The 23635-nt window shown below is 43.2% G+C and overlaps 1 protein-coding gene across 1 annotated transcript in view; it reads left to right on the top strand.

The window, feature by feature from the left end:
- LOC134091881 (copine-9-like) overlaps nucleotides 1-23635 on the top strand; it is a 72435-nt gene that overhangs the window by 43628 nt on the left and 5172 nt on the right. Inside the window, exons 7-16 of the mRNA XM_062544590.1 lie at nucleotides 4278-4341; nucleotides 7697-7800; nucleotides 8073-8177; nucleotides 9344-9385; nucleotides 10574-10649; nucleotides 11544-11597; nucleotides 11742-11803; nucleotides 14625-14671; nucleotides 16893-17074; nucleotides 20508-20635. Coding sequence (XP_062400574.1) covers nucleotides 4278-4341; nucleotides 7697-7800; nucleotides 8073-8177; nucleotides 9344-9385; nucleotides 10574-10649; nucleotides 11544-11597; nucleotides 11742-11803; nucleotides 14625-14671; nucleotides 16893-17074; nucleotides 20508-20635 — 864 coding nt within the window. The remainder of the gene's footprint in view (nucleotides 1-4277; nucleotides 4342-7696; nucleotides 7801-8072; nucleotides 8178-9343; nucleotides 9386-10573; nucleotides 10650-11543; nucleotides 11598-11741; nucleotides 11804-14624; nucleotides 14672-16892; nucleotides 17075-20507; nucleotides 20636-23635) is intronic.

Below are 23635 nucleotides of genomic sequence, written 5' to 3'. Positions count from 1 at the left end.
CTTTTCCCATTTCTCTCCCCCATACTCACATTTGCATTATGCATCACTGAGGCAGGATATGGAGATGTTAAGTAGGATTAATCGTTTGGAGTATTTGTCTGTTAAATATTAATTCAGTGCTTCTCTTTATCTCACTTTTCCCTCTAGTTTTAATTTGTTTTCTTTGGAGCTACAAAAGCAGTGTGCTTATTTTGAAGTTTAGGTCCTCAGAGCCAATGTGAGGCTTTTTCCTGTCTTTGTGCCGTTAATAGAATCTTAATCTCAATCTCAGCAGACCTCCATCAAAGTAATACTCCAAGGACCTCATCAGTGCCTTGACCAAAGTCGGTTCCATGCTGAAATGTTAAAGCCCGCCATTTGTGAGAAAAGACCTTGGTGAGCAGAGAATTGCTTTGAAGCCGTTAAGTGAAATGTTGAAAGGGACTTTAACCAAATACATGAAACCAATTTTCCAAAGCCTGGTCCACCAGGTCTTGCGCAAAATCATCTCATGGGTCCCCCAAATTCCTCCCACCAGCAACCCCTGTCCTTCCTCATAGCTCCTGCCTGAGTCTTGTTCAGGACATTTGTATTTCATCTCATTCCCTTTCACAGAAAAAGATACAACGTGCTCAACTCCCTGCAATATCAGGGTGTTTCCTGTCACCCTCTTTACCGTCCTATCAAATTAAAGGCAAGTTCCCCAAAATATTTTATTTTTTAAAAAAAGAAGGAAAAAAAAACAAAACATAAAAACTTTTTGGTAGAAATCTTAGTCTCACTCCATTCACAGATCCGTTCCCTGGACTCACTTTCATATTTTTTCTGAGCTGGATACTTGCTTAGGTATCTGACGGAGGTTTAGACAGTTCCCTCAAGACACTAAAACATGATATAAAGAGGACTTCCAGTCATTGTTTTCTTTGGTTAACAGGCTATTAGTCCAGATACAGAAATAGAATCCATGCATGCATATGTCCTGCTTCTTTGAGTATGCCATAGCATATTGAATATGGTAACTCATACTCATACGGAAGTTTTCTCTCTAAAAATGGTTTGTGTGTGTGTGTGTGCGTGCGCGCATGGGTGTGTGTGCATGGGTGTGTGTTAGAGAGTCAGAGAGAAAAAAATGGGTAAAACTGAGACAGATAGATGGCGTGCAATATACTGTATGCCTCTGCCTACATACGTCTGCCTACACTTGTGGGGTGTGTGTGAGTGTCTCGATGATTAGAATCGTTGCGTAACGTCGTATGTGTCTGCAGTTGTGTAATGTATCTGAGTGGGAGATGGGCACCTCTCTGCTGTTTCCGTGTGTGTGTGTGTGTGTGTGTGTGCGAGATTGGTAAGAGAAAGAGTGAGAGACTGTGGTGCTTTGATTGTATAATGTGCGTCTGTGCTTGTGTGTTGGGTGGGAGAAGAAACTAAGTTAGTACAGTAAGTGTGTGTGTGTTCAGACGGCTAGCCCTGGCGCGTGGTATGGGTGGTGTTCTTGTGTAACGGGTGCCCAGCGCACGAGCTGGACAGGGTTTCCTCATGCGGAAGTGTGTGGGTGTTGAGGAGAGCTCTGGGAGGAGACACAAGCCAGAAGACACCCTGTCTCTCTCTCTCTCTCTCTCTCTCTCTCTCTCTCTCTCTCTCTCTCTCTCTCGCTCACACACACACACACACTCACACTCATACACACACACACACACACACACACACACATACACACACAGCAGATGGACGCTCCACAGACAGACCTCCCAGTCCGCTGGTGATGCTCTGGTGGTTCCCTGTTCACTCCTCTTCCTCTCATCTCTCTCTCTCTCTCTCTCTCAACCCCCCCCCCCCTCTGGCCACTGTGGGCTTTGGCTCTCCTCAAGCGTGGTCTCCTCGGTGTCCCAGAGACTGCACTCCGGCTCCCTTCCTCGCACCATTCAATTCAGTTTCAATTGAACTTCACTACTTTATGTAGGGACATACACAATCACATGGTCTCTAAGGTCTGATCCCATAACACACATGGCCTGTGCTTCAGTGTCTTAACACCAAGGACCATGCTGGAAATGTTATCCTTTGGATTATGTTGCCTGTCAATCCAAAAATATATCAAATGAAAAAAGGTCAAAGGTCAACATGCCTTTCCTGTTTCTACTGTACATGGCTATCCTGGAGTATGGATGCAGCATGAAGTGTTGGTGTGGATGTGCAATACAAAGTGCATATAGTCTTATATCAGTGTTTGGGCAAGCATTTTACTCTTTCTGTCTTTCTATGGCTGCTCAAAAATATAAACTTAAAAGAGAGAGTATATTCCATTTAAAAGAAACTAAAGGTACTAATCCCTTTTAAACTTTCCATGTACAAACATACACACACACACAACAACAACAACAACAACATATTGTTAGAGCATTTGCTGGTATTTTATCATTGACTCGGAGAAGCACAGGTGTGTGTAAGAGCATGAATCAAAGCAGTAACCTACTTCCAAAATCAGACTGCTCTTTGCCATTTCATTGGCTACTACAATGTCCAGGGTGTGCGTGGGATCCCTAAGAGCAGTTCTTCATACATTTCAATTGTAATTTAGTTCAGTTCAGTTAAGTGAAGAAACAGTTCATTTGTATTGTAACAATTCATATGTCTTGTTGTTGTGTTTTGCGCTGAAACTTTAGGCAGTTCTTTTGCTGTATAATGTTTATAATTATTTTATTGTGACGAGCGATGTATACGCCCTTGAACGTGGAGCAACTGTTCATTATGTGAGACATTGAATCCACTGTTTTATTGTGTATGTCGTAGGGAAAGGTTTGTATGGTTCCAGGACCCAAAGGGACAGATTATATCACAGAGACAGAGACACATCCTCTCACACACACACACACACTCACTCACACACTCACACTCTTGTCAATTGAAGAATGGAAAGCGTTTGTCACTACTTCCTGTATGGGTGCAGGTTCAAGGCATTGAGTGTTTTGCAGTACATGTTTAGCTCACGGCAGTTCAACATTTCTCATTATACCTAGAATCCTGTGAACCTCAACATTTCAAAAAAAGAAAAAAAAAAGAATTGCATTTGTCATTCGTCAACGCTCGGACTGCTTCTTGACAGCATGTGAACTGATTGCACAAACATGACCTTGTAGATAGGAACAGCCTTTCATTCTCCCCGCATGCGTTCGCTTCAAGCACAATGCGACGTAATGCCTGGCAGAGATACAGAGGTGCTTTAGTATTCATAAGAGAATGTGGCATCAAAAGAGCCAAATCAATTATTTCTAACCTACAAGAAAATAGACTAAAAATATAGAAAACGTTCAAGAAACTTTTGCAATGCAAATTGTTGTTCCAGATGCTCTGACTTTACAGAGAAGACGTGCCAATTTTCGCTGTTTCAACTTCATTTAAACAAGAGTGACATTTTTGCTGCTTGAAATGTCCATCAAATATCAATCAGTTGTCCATGTAGCCCTTTTATATGCCACAACACTATTATACAACCCCACAGGAAGCTGCTTTCCACATCAGCACAGAACAGACGACTGAAGTAACCAGACATGAAGACATTTACACTTGAAAGCCACAATCGCTCCTCACTCAATATCTACGCATAAACAAGTTGCTCTCATATAGATCACGATGGCACATTTCTTTGGTGGCTGATTGAAAAGTGGGACTGAGAGCTTGTTAGCATTGATCAGAAAGCACTCTCTCATCCGAGCCTGCAGCCAGGCAGGTGACCCCCCTCCCCCATTAAAAGATGTTTAAATGGGGATTCCCTTGGCCTCCGTCCTATCGCAGGCTTAAATTCTCTTGCCAAATGAGATGACAATGGCATTGATCGGCCCATTCGTTTCCTGATGGACAGTCCAATTTTCACACGGGGACGATTAATTCACTGGACGGCGGTTATAGCCATGGCAAAGGCTTTCAATCTTTTTTCCTCTCCCAGCCCATCACTTTGTGTTCGCCGGGGAAAAAAAAAAAGAACGTCTGCCGCCTTTAAGTCCAGAGGTAATAACTGACCCTGGTGTCTCACTCACCCGCTATTCCTCTGTGTGCTGGTCTTCTCTCTCTACCTTCCCACCGTAGGAGGAAAAGAATGATGACTTTTTCACTCGTCTCCTTCCTCCGTCTATTAGAGCCCCTTTGTTCTTTTTGCCTTTGTATTCAGACTGTTAGTTCTTGTGTGATATTGAATTTGAATGCGCTGACTGATGGCTATTGTAGTGTGTCATTGATGCTGGTCTAATGAATATACAGTACAATCTTTTGCTTGACTTGTCCGTCCTTCTCCAAACCTGCAGTGGGATCCCAGGCAAGAAGTGTGGCAACATCATATTCGCCGCCGAGGAGCTCAGCAACTGCAGGGTCAGTACCAATTTAATCACACGCTCACACACTGCCAAAGTACATACACACAGACACAGAGACACTCACAAAATACAAACACACAGACACACACACACTCACAAACACACACACACACAGACACAGACACAGACACAATATACTTAGTTGCATTGGTGATTGCAGGCCCTTACATCAGGCATTGCCCATCTAGTGTGTCAGGTTATGTATCGTGCATTATGATCAGGCCATCACATCAACACTGCGATCCCTGTGGATGTCCCTCCGTATCAGATAACTACTGTAGCTGACACACACAGACATAGACAGAGAGACAGACAGACAGACACACACACACACACACACACACACACACACACACACACACACACACACACACACACACACACACAAACACACACACAAACATACACACACACAGGTTCCTATTCTCCCACCTGGCTCCAGAGGGTTCTGTTCAGTCAGGCAGGAGGAGTGAGAATGAGCTCAGGCCCTGACTCTCTCTCAATCAGTCACTTCCCTCTACTTATTCTCTCTCTCTCTCTCACACACACACACACTCATACACAAACTTTTACTGTTTGTCTGTCTCTCGGTCTCTCTCTTTCTCTCTCACTCACTCACTCACTCACTCTCTCTCTCACACACACACATACACACACATACACACACACACTCTCTCTGTATTAATTGTTTCTCTCTCTTTCTTTCTCACTCAACCACACACACACACACACACACACACACACACACACACACACACACACAAAGGTGCTTTGGTACAGTGTTGCCAAAGCTAGTGTTACAAATAACAAAAGAAAACAGAGAGAAAGCATACAATGTATAAACATGAAACATATGAGCACAGAATAAACAGTAGTAGAAATAATACTGCGAGAACACATACTTGTGTGCATATACAGTATGTCTGTTATATACTGTACAAGGACAGGTTCACTTAAATCATGTCCCTCAGGTTGTGACATTTTAAGACCTATTGTGCTGCCAGGGCAGCAGAGGGCCATTTTATCATAGTCTTCAATGGCTATAACATTTGGTATGGTTTGTGAAAAAGGTCTGTCTCAAAATGTCATATATTTCGCAGTGAAGAAATATATGACATTTCTCTCTCTGTCTCCCTCTCTCTCACACACACACACACACACACACACACACACACACTCATACACAAACTTTTACTATTTGTCTCGGTCTCTCTCTCTTTCTCTCACTCATACACACACACATACTGTACATGCTCTCTCTCTTACTTACTGTTTCTCTCTCTTTCTTTCTTTCTCTCTCTCTCTCTCACACATACACACACTCACACACATGTGCACACACACTCCAACTTTTATTGTTTGTCTGTGTGTGTCTCTCTCTCTCTTTCTCTCACTCATACACACACTCTCTATCTCTCTCTCATTCCCCTGCTTCACTCGCTAAATGTTCTTTGTTCTTCAAAAACTTTGTATTTCTTTCTTTAAGTCTCAGCTCTTTGTCTTTGTGAGTTTGTTGACATGTTTTGCCTGTCTGCCTCTCTTTTCTCTCTCTCTCTTTTTTTCCCTCTCTCTCTCTCTTTGTTGTTTTCATCCCCTGAAGTGCGTGCCACGCAGGCCTCTCCATTTATTTTCCTCATTGTTTGCTCGCTAATTTTTTAATCATAGTGACAGGACGCAAGGAATGTGGCACTAGGAAGAAAAAACACTAGAAATACATAGCCAACACTTCCTGCGGAGATATCCGGATGCAAATGTGCAGGCAGCAAATAAATAATTAAATTAGGAGCAAGCGGAGCATCCGTCAGTCCCTTCTGAATCATGCATTATTCATCCCTCTTTTCTCTTCTCCTTTCTGAATAATTTGGAGCGCTAATTTTAAGGAGAGATGGTGTGAATGGTGAGCGCCCGCTGGCAGGCCGCACTTTACAGTGATCAGATAGACAGACGCAGGAAAACTCCACTCTAGGAAACACACAAGAGATGATGACTTCACCACCCTTTGTGCTTACTGGACACCCCCCCCCCCCCACCCCCTTTAGGTGGGCTCTATGCCTTTAATTAGATAGGATAGTGAAGAGAGTGGCACAACTCGTACCTGGATGCCCGTGGGCACATGGAATGGGCACTGTACCAGTTACGCCACAGTGTCCCCCAGCAGACCTCTCCTGTGTGTGTATCGGTAATGGTGCTGCCATGACAGTTACAACCAAATCGGTCTGATTTCTGGACACGCCACAGAGCTTGTCCATTGTTCATGACAGCTTTTGTTGTTATCGTTATTGTTGATGTTGTTGTGTTGCTGGCCCTGCTAACGTTTACCCTGATTCTTCACTGGCATTCTGGGGTGCACGTTTAGATTCTGTCAGTCCTTTTTAGTGCTGATTACCTGAGTGAGATTGGGAATTTGGTTTGTTCTTGCACAAAGTCCCTGAAACTTTCTAGTCATTTTATTCTGGAGCAGCATGATCGCTGGTTGGACTGTTTGCCCGTGTGCATATCTGATTCGTGTGGGTATCTGAAGATGCTGTGCATTTAAAAACATTAGAAATCCAATTTGCCTGTCTGCAGGTAGGAGAAGGATGCTGATTAAATTACCCGTGACGCATGAGATGAATAATGTAAATACAGCGCTAGGGCAGGGGAATCTGTTTTTCCAGATGCAGTGTGAAGAACTATCATCTGTTTCTGTACACATACACACACAAACACACAAACACACACTGTCTCACACCCACACCCAAACACACACATACACATGCACAAACAAACACACACAAGTACATTAGAACAAACACAGTCAGTGTCTCTTGAAACAGCGTGCTGTTTCTTAGGGAAGAAGAGGGCTTGTGAGTCACACTGGATAATAGCTTCCTCGTTAAAGCATATTTGTTGAGTTGAAATGAGATGCTTGGCTTTGACTTGTTTTTTTCCTGTTATTTTTCCCTCTCTTTCCTGTTTTTTTTAACAGATATGCGTTGGGCATAATTTTGTCCCTTAATTGTCCTGCCTGCTTTTTCTGTATTCTATTCTGCATAATTGTGCTGTGCTGCTAAATTAAATATTGCTCATGAAATGCATCTACTCTTTTTGGCTCATTGCCTTTCACAGTTGACCTTGAAGACTATCTTTTACAGTTACTGGTACTGCATAAAGACCATGGGTTTCTTGAAATTGTTTCTTCCTTCTATTGTACACACATACAAATGAAAACCTTAAAATTATGTTTTTCATTTGTATTTCTATTATTTATTTAATTATTTATATATTTTACCTCATTAGTCAAAATGTGTTTCTTGCTTCAGGAGCCTTTATGACCCATTACCTCTGGCTCTCTTTGACTGTCTCTGTAGGACATTGCCACTATGCAATTTTGTGCTAACAAACTGGACAAGAAGGATTTCTTTGGCAAGTCAGACCCTTTCCTGGTATTTTACCGCAGCAATGAAGATGGCACGTAAGTCAAGACTTCACATCTTTCTCATGTGCTATGTCTGGAGTCTGTTTTCTGCACTGTTTTCAGATTACAGTAATATTTAATCCTAATTTGGGTAGCATCTGAGACTCTTTTCTGTTTATTTGTCTGCGAAGTAGGAAAAACAGCTTTTTAATGCAGCCTTTGCCTTCTACCCGTTGCCATACAACAATCTTGAAGTGTTGAGCTCTTGAACATGGGCAATGTTTTAATGATCCTGAGGCTATTATGAGATATTGGTTTCTGTGCTCTAGGTTCACCATCTGCCATAAAACAGAGGTGATCAAGAACACCCTGAACCCCGTGTGGCAGCAGTTTACCATCCCTGTGCGCGCTCTCTGTAACGGAGACTACGACAGGTGAGGCACGAACCAGCACGTCATCTAGAGATTGCTGCAGTAATGAACTATTCATCTGTTAAATGTTTGTCTAGCTCCAGCATGTGTTTGTTTAGGGGGAAGTCCTTTCAGATTGCCGTATTCTCCTCTCCTCTCCTCCCTCTCTAACTCGCTTTTATCTCTCTTTCTCTAATTGGGGTGGTGTGTTGTGTTGTGTTATGTTTTGGGGTGAGGACAGGTGGTGTTCTGCTAGCCAATTCATTGGTTAAGGCCTTTGGTGGGAGATGATGGGCAGAGGCAGCCCTGTTTGAAGCGTCTTAAAAGCTATCGAATCCTTGCATTAGAAAAATCTAATTTTCCCACATGCTGGTTGGGGGGTTAGTGTTGATTAAATTACTGATGGATGGAGCATGGCATGAATAATGTAAGTATGAAGGGGTGGTGGGGATGCAAGGGACAGTGTGTCCCCTTCAAAGTGTAGATAGTGGGGATGGATTTTAGCGAGCTAACATCTAAGATTCTGAGATTGTGTGGTCATTAGCCTGAAGACCGTCAGCTCTTTCTTTCTCTCATTCTCTCTCTCTGGTGGTCAGAATAATGCCAGCAGTCGGCCGTGTTGTCTGAAAGGCCCTCGCTGGTGTTATTGTGACCAACTCCAGAGAACATTTCTGCACACCCGGGCACAGTCTGACTTGTTATCCTCATCCTCAAATGTTGGGTAATTGTAATTATGCAAAAAGATGGTTTGACACACTGAAACACAATCAGTTTCATTCTCTGTGCAGTCTCAGTGGTGTATTTCCATACCAGATTATGTGATGAAGTATGTGAAATATATTTGTGTGTGTATGTGTACGTGTGTTTATGTTTGTGTGTGTGTGTGTGTGTGTGTGTGTGTGTGTGTGTGTGTGTGTGTGCGTGTGTGCGTGTCTATTTAGTGTGTCACCATCCTATGAAATTTCAGCAAAGTGTGAAGATTACTGCAGTGATTACCTGCTATTCAGAATGTGGAGTCCTTGAGCAAGGCTCTCTTCATCAGGCCTTGAACACAGAGACTGTCTTCATCACAACTTGAATATGTTTTTCCTCTACTTCCCTTTTTCTTTGTCTAACTCTTCTTTTTCCTCTTTATCCATCCTCTCCACCTCTCTCTCCCTCTCTCTATCTCTCTCTCTCTCCTGTTTTAGGACTGTGAAAGTGGATGTGTTTGACTGGGATAGAGATGGAAGGTAACACTGCGCTTCTGTTCTTTTACTTAATTTTGCACTGGCTCACACGGCAGCGTCTTCAGCTCCTCTCTCCTCCGACATCACAAACACCCCGAAAGCAGCCAGCAAATGTCAGGCCTGCAGCGCACAACAGTCCCAGTCATCTCCTCCAGCCTCCATGCCAGTGTGACATTCCAAAGGCAGCGGCAGCTTCCCCTCACGCACTACAGAGCAGGAGCGTGGGAGAGGGGTGCCACAGAAAAAGCCTGGAGGATTTCTTTTTTAATTGAGCCAGAGTGAGGGAGGGTTTTTTCAGTAGCAGGGGGAGGAATGGAGGTGATTTAGGGTTCTCATGAACCTTCCTGTTATGATGGTGCACTCTGTGCGCACATACACACTCTCACACACACACACACACACGCACACACACACACACTCTCTCTCTCTCACACACACACACACACACACTCTCTCACACACACACACACACACACACACACACACACTCACACACACACACACACACACACACACAATGATACCTTTCGTATGTGCGCTAAACCTCCATTGTGAACTTGTTTTCCACCCACACACTCGCTCTCTTAGTTCCTGTGACGACCCCCTCTGGTAAGATGTGCGTCAGACATCACAGGATTGATTGCCAGTAATATCTCAGGGCATGGGCCCATATTAGAGATGACGCTAAGGCACAACTCCGAAAACCTCAATCGGCCGACTCCGACACCTCAATCGGCCTCATGGCTCTATGTCAAAGACGCGTAGTCGCTGCTCTTTCTGCTCTGCTGCAACTTTTCACTGCTCATGCGAGTTCTGTTCTCGAAGCCAATAATCGAGCTGACACTACATGTCTGTTGGGTGGCACTCCTGCCACACATAGTTTACAGCCACGGTGCCATCCTACACCACAGCACTTGCAACAAATCTGTGTTAAGTGCACTCTTCCTGAACTAAATGAGATCCCACCTTCCGATTTATGTGTGTGTGTGTGTGTGTGTGTGTGTGTGTGTGTGTGTGTGCATGTGTGTGAACGCATGTGCGTATGTGTTGAGAGTGTGTGTGTATGTGTGTGTGCGGGTGCACATGCATGGGTGTGTGTGTGTGTGTGTGTGTGTGTGTGTGTGTGTGTGACTCCCTCCTGATGCAGGAGGGCGGTGTAATACTCTCCTGCTTCTCTGTCCTCCAACACAGTCACGACTTCATCGGTGAGTTCACCACCAGCTACAGGGAGATCTCCCGAGGACAGAGCCAGTTTAACGTGTACGAGGTACGCAGTAACGCAACAGATCGTCTATGTGGCCCGCGTGCCATCACATCTCGGCTGCATTTACAGATCACTTGTCAACAAAGTTACAGTAGATACAGTAAATACTACTGAAACACAGTGTGTATTCATCCATCAGTGTCCTGCAGATGTGCCCAGAGCTTGAGCTTTTGTTGCCATCTTTTCTTTATCTCACAGAAAAGAATCAGGTCTTACTAAGAGATTACTGAATTACCGATTGAAATACTGAAAAAAATCAATTAAATTTGAGCTGAGACAAGAAGTGGAACAAGTCAAAATGAAGAAACACAAGAAAATGGTTGAAATGGTTGAAATTGTGATATTGATGATGAATTATTATGTTAAGATATTGACATCTTATATTAACGATAAATTGAGCTCAATTATGAACGAGGGAAAATAGCCTCGTCAAAGAGATCTTGTTTTGATTTGTTCCTCCTCCTGGCTGATCATGATCATGAATGCCACAGGCAGAATAATCCCAGCACAGTGTCAGTGTCTCGGAGACCAGCTCTAGGAGAGAGGCTGTGGTCGGTTGTCCTAGTGCGCGTTGAGACACTCGCTATGCAGCCTGCAGCAGGCAGTGCCAGAACTTTTACGGCAAATAATCATGTGGACGAGAACTGAACATTGGTTTGATGTGTGTGATCAAATTCTTCAGGCACTCATCACGGGCCAGCAGCCTGTACCAGGTCAAACCTTCAACACGGCTGAGTGTGGTTGTGCTCATTATCACACTGTCACGCTGTGTGTGTGTGTGTGTGTGTGTGTGTGTGTGTGTGTGTGTGTGTGTGTTTGTGTGTGTGTGTGTGTGTCTCTATTTATCACCCACTCTCTGTGTTGACCTCTGAATGTGGATCTGTTTTCCTCCATCAGGTTCTCAATCCAAAGAAGAAAGGCAAGAAGAAGAAGTATGTCAACTCCGGGACGGTGAGTCGAGCATGTCCCCCCCTGCCGTCAGCACTCAGCCGTCTCCCTGGCGATGAGCCTTTGAAGTGTTGCCGTGGACGTGCTTGTCTGATTCGGTCCGCCTCTCATCTCATCTCCTGTTTTCTGTTTCCTCGCCGTCTCAAGGTGACCCTGCTGTCCTTCAAAGTCGAGTCGGAGTACACGTTTGTGGACTACATCCGGGGAGGGTAGGCAGCAGCATGCTCATTTAGAATCTCTCTCTCACTTCTGATTTCCTCTATATCTCTCTATGTCTTGGGGTTGTTTTATTCACACAATATTTTACTGAGAAAATCAACGGTCGTTATGAATTATGAACTTCAGGCATGATATTATGTAATGTATACTTTACATACTATATGGGTCATTCCGTGTCAAATCAGATAAGATTGTTGCTGCACCGTCTCAGATTTTGTTCAAACTTTGTGTATATCATCAATGGGTCCTAAAACCAAGGACTGTGAAATATTTCTGTGGAAATCATCTGTCTTCATATCTTTTTTAGACCTTGAAATTCTTTAATTTTTACAGCTTGAAAAACACATGCCATGTCTGGGCATTAATATCTTGACAAATATGTTCCCTAGCCTCCCCGAATTTTCTAGGGTGGAAGATCAACTCATAATAAGCATGTGTAAACAATTTAAAGTCTGTACTAAATGTCTCTTGACTCTCGAAAGGGCCCTCAATTTTGGAAAAACGTGCATTAAGTGTGATATTTAGGGTATTAAAAAAACTGTTTATCTTTTCCACTTGGTATCAGTCACTATTTCCTCTTCAAATACGGCAGTTAATTCATGTTTTCCCACAATTTGAAGTCTCCACAACAAATAACCATGACAATAATAACAATAAAACAAGGCATGTTTGTATTTTGTGTCATTTTCATGTAACTGAAATGCTATGTGGGGTAGGTAGTAGGATCATGAAAATCTATGTGGAAATAGAAAAGTATATGGACATGTAGTGTGTAAAGTTCTAATATTGCATCCAAGCCCCGTTCACAGAATAAATGCATGTAGTTACAGGTGTTTTGGTAACACCAGAATAAACATTTACAATTAAAAAAAGTGAAGTTTGGCACCCCCCTCTGGCGAAACAGTAGCATTTTGCTACTTTTACAAGGCATTAACTCTGGTAGCTATTTGAATGGAATGGAAAGGCTATATTTTACTTCTCGTATTCAAAAAGAAGCAGAAATTCCTAATACCTTGAAATTGAAAAGGATGCCAAATCCACTGAATTATGTACTTGAAATCATGTTTTAACCATTAATCTAAAATAGGCCTTTCATTAGTTGGTGGCTGTGAAGTTCTCAAAAGCCATCTGAATATCTTCATACGTACTGCCGTCCTGTCCTGGTAGTGGCTGGGGCTGGCACAGCACACAGCACATGAATGGCAGCTGGTCCACTGGGGTGCAGGAATTTGACCTTGTAGTTCTCCAGCTCCTCTGACTTCTCCAAGGCATACCCTACCCACCATTTTCCATCATAGACACATATTGCCCTACCTGCACATCATGCTGCGGTGCCTGAGTGGCATTCTGAACAGTGTAAGACGTATGAAGATATTCAAATGGCCTTTGAGAACTTCACAGCCACCAACTAATGAAAGGCCTATTTTAGATTAATCGTTAAAACATAATTTCAAGAACATAATTCGGTGTATTTGGTATCCTTTTCAATTTCAAGGTATTAGGAATTTCTGCTTCTTTTTGAATACGAGAAGTAAAATATAGCCTTTCCATTCCATTCAAATAGCTACCTTTGTTAATGCCTTGTAAAAGTAGCAAAATGCTACTGTTTTGCCAGAGGGGGGTGCCAAACTTCACTTTTTAAATTGTAAATGTTTATTCTGGTGTTACCAAAACACCTGTAACTACATGCATTTATTCTGTGAACGGGGCTTGGATGCAATATTAGAACTTTACACACTACATGTCCATATACTTTTCTATTTCCACACAGATTTTCATGATCCTACTACCTACCCCACATAGCTTTTCAGCTGCATGAAAATGACACAAAAATACAAACATGCCTTGTTTTATCCTTATTATTGTCAAATTCATTTGATTGGGAGACTTCACATTTTGGGACAACATTAACAAAGGATTATACTTCTATAGAAAAGACTCATTGATGGCAGGTGTGTCCCAATAAAAAAGTTTTGAGACCCTCAATATCACTTTTTTTGCATGTTTTTTCAGAAACTAGGGACTTCTGTACAACCAATGAGACTGTGGTACAAACATTTAATCATTGAATCTTACTGAGAACATGCTTGTCTTCCATTCTATAAAGTTTAGTCAGGCTAGGAATGATACTTTTCAAGATATGAGTACCTTAACATGGCCTCCAAGATAAGGTAATTTAGAGAGTGTAAAAAGGCAAGGGCAAAAAGACAATGAAAACAATAGAATTGAACAAAAATGTTTTACAGATTTTAGTTATGGAACCTAAACATTGTGTAGGCAAACTTTGAAGAAAATCTGAGTCGGTGCTGCAACCATTTTCCTGGATTTTGTCTGATTTGACACGGAATGACCCATATGCCAGGGATTCCTATGTAACATGTACCACCGTATGCGAGCTGCTTCTAGGGGGTATGCAAGATGAAAAGGGTGGAGAGATGTTAAAAATTAACTCTTTAAATCTTTTGTAATTAATTCATGAATAAATATATTTTAGGTTATTATAGGTTTTAATTATATGGAAACATGCAATTAAAGGATATAATCTGTATCCTGTATAGTAGGCTATGTTTTCATTAAAAAAAAAGGGCGATGGTGGGGGTATGTGAGCCAATTCAGGAGGTAGAAGGGGGTACGCGGGGGGAAAAGTTTGGGAACCGCTGCTATATGGTATACATGAAAATATTGTCAACAATTTACTAGTGGTTCAAGGGATCAACAGGTCATCTAAAGTTTAGATTCTAACCTACATCTCTCTCTCTCCTTCTCTGTCTCTCTCTCTCTTCCTCTTTCCCTCTCTTTCTCCCCCATCAGCACCCAGCTGAATTTCACGGTGGCCATTGATTTCACTGCATCCAATGGTGAGTTGCCACAGAACACACATTTCAGTTGTGATTACTACCAAACTACCAAAAAAGATGTTTAAATCAAATGTGGTGGTTCCTTCTTTTTCATCTAGATTTGACTGATTTGAACTCTCATTACATGTCTCCCTAATGACTTCCTATAGAGGACTGATGACTGATTTAATCAAACGTAGCCTTTGGTAAGGAATCACATCTCCGTATGTGGTCCTGATTGTGTGCCTTGCTATATTTAGAGTGGCCCTTCACTTTTTACCCACTCCTGAGTCTCTGTTCAGACCTATTCATCTATTATTCTCTTCCTAGCAGGCTTACACACCTTGCCACACATAATTATTTTCCTTTAGAATTTTTTTCGGCATTTTTTTATTATTATTTTTTTAAATCTTTATGCAACACTCAAGACTGAAGTATAAGTGCAGAGTGTTTGGGTGACGTGGGTGGCTAAGGTTTATCCGCGACTGGTTGAGATGATGGTGGATGGAGTGAGCTGCCTTTCATGCTCTATTTAGACAGAAAAAAACATAAACCTCCCCCATTAAGACTGGTCTCAGGAAGAGTGGGAGAAAAACATTCTGTATTTGGCCTTCGCCTCCTGACCAAGGAACAAAGCTGTCTTGGCATGAATAAAAGCAGCTCTTAACGTGGACGTAAAATAGCACAAACAACAGATCACCGTGCACACTCAGGACACAATAAGGACGAACCATTATAATAATAATTAAAAAAAAACACCCACCTGAAAAATATCTGACCACACCATGCCAGAAATCAGTTTTGAAATGAGATGGCCAGGAGGTTGTTACATTTTTTTTTTTAAAAAGCCACAATGGTGGAATATTCTAACTCCTGGAAGGCCTAAAATTACTTGTTGCTATGAAACTGAGGCAACCTTCGGTTATTATGACCGCCATTGACGAAGTGCGGTCATATACAGTAGGTGTCATCAGAGTTATTTTTTCCCTGTTTTTCTCCCCCTCAGCAATTTTAGGAGACAATTCCCAGGACCCTGGACCACCGGGGTATATTAAACTGGGTGGACATGAAGCCCCTCTGGACTGATAGGAAATAGAAGCTTTAGGTGTCCAGGGACCACCCCCCCCCCCCACACACACACACACATATACACACCCTTGAATAACTCACCAACCACTGTGTGAGATTTGACGTGCTGAATCACACCCATGCAGTCTTGCATACAGTTACGTTGATGGGGGCACTGCAGCTGACACATATCCCTAGCTTCTTGGATCACTTTGACCAGTGACCACTGCATGTGGATGTGCACACATATCAATATGTGTATTAAACCAGTTTGGGAGAAGCAACTAGTATGCAGACTTTTTACATTTGCACACACACACACACACAATGTTTGTACAGGCACACTGACTTAAACACACATACACACAGACTAATACAAACACAAACATACACACAGTCACACAGTTGCATTGGGATGGGGGAGTAAGAGGCTTTTTGCGCCTAGGGGCGATTGATTTTACAATCCATCCATGTGTACTCAAACACGTGTACACACACACACACACACACACACACACACACACACACACACACACACACACACAGACATGCTACATGTACACAGGCGGACAAATACACACACACACACACACACACACACACACACACACACAGACGCACACTTGATGTGCACTTCAGACTGAGTATATTGTTGTCTTGACTTGACACTGATTGAGTAACCAAGAGGAGACCATGTAACCATTAAGACTTGATGCTTCCAAAGAGTTACAAGAGTAGGGCATGGAAAGAACATGGCAACACCATGTGGCAGTCATACCATGTACAGTTATGTGGTACATCTAGTTTGTGTAGGTTTTTTAGGAGCCTGCAGAAGGACAGGTGGTGAGGTGGTGAGAGGCAAACTAGCCACAGGCTTCAGGTGCCATCAGTGAGATCTCGTACGAGACCTCTTGGGTCATCAAATTATCCTGAATGACCATTCAAAGGAAAATCTGATCTGAAATGCAGTCATCTGTGAAATGAACAGTGTGAATGAACTCATGAAACGTTTTTTCAATTTGACAGAATAGAGCACAAAAAGCCCCATTTCAAATAAATATCTTTTTTCCCCTCTCACATTGAACTGATTATTGAACTGAGATTTTCCTCCAACCCCCCCCACCCCCCACCCCCTCCGCCTCCCCAACCCACAAAATCCTATATGGTCTCCTAGGTAACCCATCGCAGCCCACCTCCCTGCACTATATGAACCCATACCAGATGAACATGTATGCCATGGCACTCAAAGCGGTGGGAGAGATCATCCAGGACTATGACAGCGACAAGCTCTTCCCCGCCTACGGCTTCGGGGCCAAGCTGCCTCCAGACGGCAAGATCTCCCACGCCTTTCCCCTGGTGAGAAATCCAGCCACCATATTTTTTTTATCTTTTTTTAAACACAGCCCAAATCTTTCACTCTCTCTTCAGGCTCACTCACAGAACACACACACACACACACACACACACACTGACCTATGTCTCTTAATTACTTTGTTTACATTGACTTGGCTGGATAGCGGATGAACACACTGCACTCATTTGCTGCGATCAATAGAATTTCTAATCGGCCGGCAGACTTCTTGCTGCAGAGTGCTTCGTGAGCCAGTGTGTCCGTGCATGCTCAGGCCGTCTGTTTGGAGGAGCCGTGCCCGAGGCGTCCAAGGCTCTAAATGATAAATCAAAAAAGAAGTCCAGGAGCAAATAAAGGCGCCTGGCGCGGCTCTGCCGGGGCTCTGTGAAGATGAGGAGCGGGGAGCCAATGAGGGGATAGCCTGTGAGAGGGACCTCTGAGTCGCAAATGAAGCCTCGCATTTACTCATCTTGGCCTCGAACAACCTCACGCACGCTGACATGCATGCACACATAAGCTCGCACTTAGAGACACACACACACACACACACACACACACACACACACACACACACACACACACACACACATACACAATCACAAACATCCACATTCAGACAAAAAATCCATCTACTTTGAGACTTTGAGAGAGGAGGCAGTAAAAGCACAGGAGGGAGTAGAGAGCTGGACCATTAAAGACATGACAGAGAGAGGACACAGCAGCCAGCGTGTTGAAAAGCCATTACAGTCAAACAAGCAGATAACAACAAAACAAATGACGAACACAGACAAAAAAAAATGATCCTTGTAACTCAGACTCTTCTAATTTCCACAGACAGCCCTCATGCGTGTGTCTGGGAGAAGGACAGAGAGATCAAGGGAGAGAAAAAGAGAAATCAGGGCAGAGAGGGATAAGTGTAGAAGAGACATTTATTTTCTGAATTTGTTTCATACAAAAGTATCGCAGAGTTTTAGAGGACAACTTGTCATTGCTGTCTATGGCTCATTATCGTGAGTTAGGCAACGTAATGCAAGAGTTAAGGGGGAGCCATAGCAGCACAGTATGAAGTTTGAATCCAATCTGAGGGCATTTCCTGTGCCCTTTCCCCATCTCTCTCACGCCCTCTGATGTCCATTATCCTGTCAGTAAAGACTAGGAAAGTTCAAAAAAATTATTTGAAAGTGTTGAAGTGTTGAATTTAAAGTGTTGAAGTGTTGATAAAACGTAGACATGCTCTCCTAGTGGTCGGGTAGAGCTTTTTGGCTACTGTGGTAAAGGCTTCTGTGCTTGTATGTATGAGATGGGCTTAACTTTATGCGCTTGCTTGGACATAATTACTCCTCTGAAACAGAAAGTTTTCTTGTTTGATTTCATTTCTTTCCAACTGAAGAACCAAAGTGATGGAAAGCTCTCGGGAGCTTTATGCATGCCATGTCAGTGGGGGAACTAATCGAGCCAATGCTCAACCATCAAAACACACCTTGTGGAGATCCATCACTGGCTCTTTACATTCTTCCTTGGGACTGCACAGCTCTCTAATGGACTTTCCCAATTAGGGGTCACCTTAGCGTGACAAAGCAGACGCTCTGACAGCACAGTGCCAAAGCAACTTTAATCAGCTCTGGGCTTCAATTGGATTATGAATTCCATTTGAACTTCTCCAGTCTTCTGACTTTGAGCCCGCTGGGAGGTTTGTGTGCATCAGGGTGTTTGCTGTTCAGATGATCATCATCTCAGTCAATTCCCACTTCTCTGTCGGTACATCTCCAGCTGATCGTGAAATCTGGAAATCTATGTTCAGTCAATCTGATTTGCTTTTGCTTTGATTTGAAAAGCTGCCGTGACATAAATGTTTGCCTGAGATTTGTTAGAATGGGCTAGTGGATATAGATGGTGGTGGACAGAGTAAAAGCTGTGCTTGGTGTGTGACCTTTCTCCAAATCACCACAAAGGTCACCTCTATCAGTGGCACCCCTGTGGAATGACACAGTTACACAGAACCCCAGCACTGGTCTCGCTTGGCCATCTGATTTTTTTTAGAAAATATATTTTTTTCTGAGCTATAACAAGGCTTAGACTAATCCTCCATTATTTCTTGAAGGTTTCATGTCGATGGGTTTTTGCGTCATTCGGTCAGTGCAGGCATTAATCACGATGCTCCTCGGGGCATCAATCAGTGACTGAAACCCTGTCCCAGAGGGCCTAATCATTGGCTTTAGCCTCCCTCTGTTAGAGAAGTGAGGAGCTATCTACCGCAGCGATTTGGCTTCACCTCACTCTGACTCAATCAAACCTGCTCTGTTGGCCCTTTTAATGGTGACCTGGAATTTCCCTGGAGGTCAGTTGTGGCCCTCTGTAAAGGCCAGTAATATTTTCATATGCAGCCGTCATCATTCAGTAAAAATGTCAGAGGTTGGATTGTAATTTAATTGAAAAGCTTGTGGCTGCCTTTGCCATATATGTATACAACACTTGACCAAAAAATGTGAATAAACATAAAAATGCTGAGATACTAAGGCTGTCAAAGTTACGTGCTCTCATTTTACAATATCATGCACTTGTTTTATTCAATCGTGTGCTAAATTGTATAATATTTTACTAAATTGTGTGCTTGTCTTATTTTAGATTGTGTGCTAATTATTTCGGTCTTTCATTTTATTCACAAGAACAAAGTGAGGCAGCACAACAGATGTTCGGTAGTTTGGCAAATTGGGCAATCCACACATTGGACATTCCCCTTGATTAATAAACCAGAAGTCAAACATTGTCAAACAAGCACAAATGACACTTTAAGAGGTGGACTTCAGTAGCCCAGTAGCTGCAGTAGCCAGTAATGTCATAATTGCTAACCACAACCATGGTGACTACAGAACATGCTTGATTGAATCTGGATTGCATCACCAATGGACAGAATATCAAAAGATTGAAATCTGTCACTCAACGACTCCTGTCATGACTGAACACTATGACTATCGTTGAGTCCCTCCGATTTCCCATGATTGTCACGCATGTTCAATCTTCAAAATCAGGCTTAGAAATCGGAAGGTCTGTTCCCAGCGTTACTATCTCAGAATTCTGATTAGATACTGTATCTCAGAATTTCTACTTACTTTCGCAGACTTCTGCCTTGTCAAATATAAATGTGCATAATTATTTCAGTCTTTCACTGGCATAAAATGTCAACTTTAAAATATTAAATACATTTTATGATTAATCACAATTAATTACAGAGTTTCATGCACTTAATACTTTTTTTAAATCACTTGACAGGCCTAATTAATACCTAAAAAGTGTTTTTCATATCTTGGTAAACAAACATTTTCGTTAGCTGAATGCGCCGGTGTCAGTTTTCATCATACTGCATAACTAGGCCTAATTATCAGGAAACTCCTGTGTGACATTTTGTGTGCTTCTTATTAAACGGTTTAATTCCTGCAGAATTCGAGCGCCGAGGACCCCAACTGCGTGGGCATCGAGGGGGTGCTGGAGGCGTACTTCCAAAGCCTGAGGACAGTTCAGCTCTATGGCCCCACCAACTTCGCTCCCGTCATCAACCAGGTGGCACGGTAAGGTGTCTGTCTGTGTGTGTGTGTACGAAGCAGCCAGGTGCAGTGAAACATGTCTGCACACGGTATGGGGCTGGTCAAATGTGTGTGACAAGAACTCCCTGGAGTCTGTCTCTCTCTCTTTCTTTCTCTGTTTCTCTCTCCCTCTCTCCACCCCCCACCTTTTTTCCTTCCTTTCTCTCTGACTGACAGACCCTGACCTGTCAGCCTCCCCTGTGTTCACTCTTCAAGGCAACTCCAATAATGCATTTAGTGAACAGCACACACACACACACACACACACACACACATACACATACACACACACACACACACACACACACACACACACACACACACACACACACACACACACACACACACACACACACACACACACACACACACACACACACACACACACACACACACACTTTCCTGTAATAGCATTTTTCCTACTGGGACAGGCCACCACTACAACTAATTAAAGAGTTGGTGAAACAACGATTTACTTTAACAAAGAAAAAAGGCATCAGCTCAATACATGTGCCAAATGAATGACCAGAGGTCTAGCACAAGTCCTAAATACAAGAGCACAGTATACACACAAGACTATGTGGGAATACACTCTTAAAAATAGAAGCGAGAGCACTTACAGTATAAGCTCAGTACACACACTGCATAAGATGTGATGTGTGGGGAGATACTCTATACTAATGGGTCAAGGGAGAGGGATCATGAAAGACATGTATAAAAATCAATACAATTATGAGTCATAGGAATAGGAATATAATGGGTAATGGGGTTAGGGAGGTTTTGCAGCTACTGTAATATAAATCAAACTTTCTGTCATATTGTATTTGTTGTAGGTTTAGGAAACTTTACTAAGCTATGGAGTCAGACACAAGAAACTTTCTCTTTATCTATTTATCTCTCTCACACACACACACACACACACGCAGATGCACACACGCAGATGCACACACACACACACACACACACACACACACACACACACACACACACACACACACATACCATTTCCCAATGAATAATGCAGATACTGTTCACTATTGTGAACCAGTTAAAAAGTGGCGAGGCCCTGGCCAAGGGGACTAGTCTGTCAGGAGGGCTTTTCTAGCTGGTCTGTTTACTGAGGCACAGGAGGAACATCACCAGAACACCTCACTCTGCATCTCACACACACACACACGCGCGCGCGCACAGAGTTGTTTTCTATGACTGGAGGGAGACTTTTCCACTGAATTATTTTGATTTTGATTCGATTTTATTGCAGGCTGAAGGTGCTGTCCATCAGGGGAGTGTTGTGTGTGTGTGTGTGTGTGTATTGTGTGGTGTGGTGTGGTGTGTGTGTGTATTGTTTGTGGTGTAGTGTGGTGTGTGTGTGTGTGTGTGTGTGTGTGTGTGTGTGTGTGTGTGTGTGATATGATGTGTGTGTGTGTGTGTGTGTGTGTGTGTGTGTGTGTGTGTGTGTGTGTGTGTGTGTGTGTGTGTGTGTGTGTGTGTGTGTGTGTGTGTGTGTGTGTATGTGTGTATGTGTGTGATGTATGTGTGGAGGCGGTGATGATGGTGGTAAAATAGCCCTCTGTCTCTGCAACCACTCCACTTGTCCATTCCATCATCCTTCTTTCCAACTCATTTTATTTATAGCAGTCTCATCGCCATAGTAATATCATACTCGGCGGTGCGCGCAGGGCTCTGGCTTGCGTAATCACATTTAGCGCAGGAACTTCAGCTGCTCTTCCATGGACCTCCACAGCAGCGCCTGCTCCCAGAGAAGTGAGGATGTTCTTCACTCCTCTCTCTCTTTCTCTATGCATCCCTCTTTTCTCTCTCTCTCGTCCTCTCTCTTCCGCCATGCTGTAAAGAAACATGTCTCTCTCCATCCCTTTCTCTCTATCCATCTATCCCGATTCCTCTTTTTTATTCTCTCTCTCGCGCGCGCGCTGGTTGGATCGGAGTCCTTGTTTAACCCGTCTCCCACTCTCCCTCTTCATGCACTGTATCTATCACTCCATCACTCACAGCCTCTCTCTCTCTCTCTCTCTCTCTCCCTGTCTCCCCACCTCACCCATTTAACTTGTGTAGAGATACATTAATCTCTCCACTCCCCCCCCCCCACACACACACACACACAAACACACACACACACGCACAGACACACACTTGCTTATCTATAAGGATGTCATTCATACATTCATTAAATCAATAAGCCATAGTGAGAGGCCCCATACCCCCTATAGGTCATCTCCACGCAGGCAGGCGGGCAGGCAGGCATGTTTGGCCATATGAAAGGAGGAACGTGTGGGCGGCCGAATGTGAAGGCATTTAGCATTTAGCTCCCCCGCCTCCAGCCGCGCACTGATGCTGAGTCAGTCAGACAGAGTGGCAGTGGTGGTCCCGCTTTCCCCGTGGGCGAGACCATTACCTGCAACAAGAGCCTAAACAAACTCACACACACACACACACACACACACACACACACATACACACAGATTCCTCCACCACTACCACACTCACAGGCACCACACAACTAGGAATCCCATACACATACACACTGCTCTTGACTCGTGGGGGGAAACTGTTTGAATTCAGAAATAGACCTCATTACTGTGGTGATCAGACATAATAACACTGATGTAAACCGTTGCAGTTTTGGTGTTGCAGCTTCTTTGTTTCTTTCCCATTAATGTACTTGCATAAAAGAATGTGGAATTTCCATTGTTCCTCCTGATTCCATTATAGTTCATGCATTTGCATAATTGGGATGGATTCCCCACACTAAACTGAAGTTTTTGGATACTCTTTCTGCCATCATTTTAGCTTTCTTGTTTTGAAAATGTGCACCACAACTCTTATGGCTACTCAATGTCTAACACATCTGATCGCAGTATAAAGAACTGGTCAGACTGACTAATGAAAAGTTGCAGCACATATTCATCTGATTGGTACTTGCCCGGTGGCTGGCTTCCTGCTCCAGAATATATCTGGGGGCCTCTT

The sequence above is a fragment of the Sardina pilchardus genome, chromosome 9 (assembly GCF_963854185.1).
Source record: "Sardina pilchardus chromosome 9, fSarPil1.1, whole genome shotgun sequence".
NCBI classification, from domain to species: domain Eukaryota; kingdom Metazoa; phylum Chordata; class Actinopteri; order Clupeiformes; family Clupeidae; genus Sardina; species Sardina pilchardus.
This window is presented reverse-complemented; position numbering and strand designations above follow the sequence as displayed.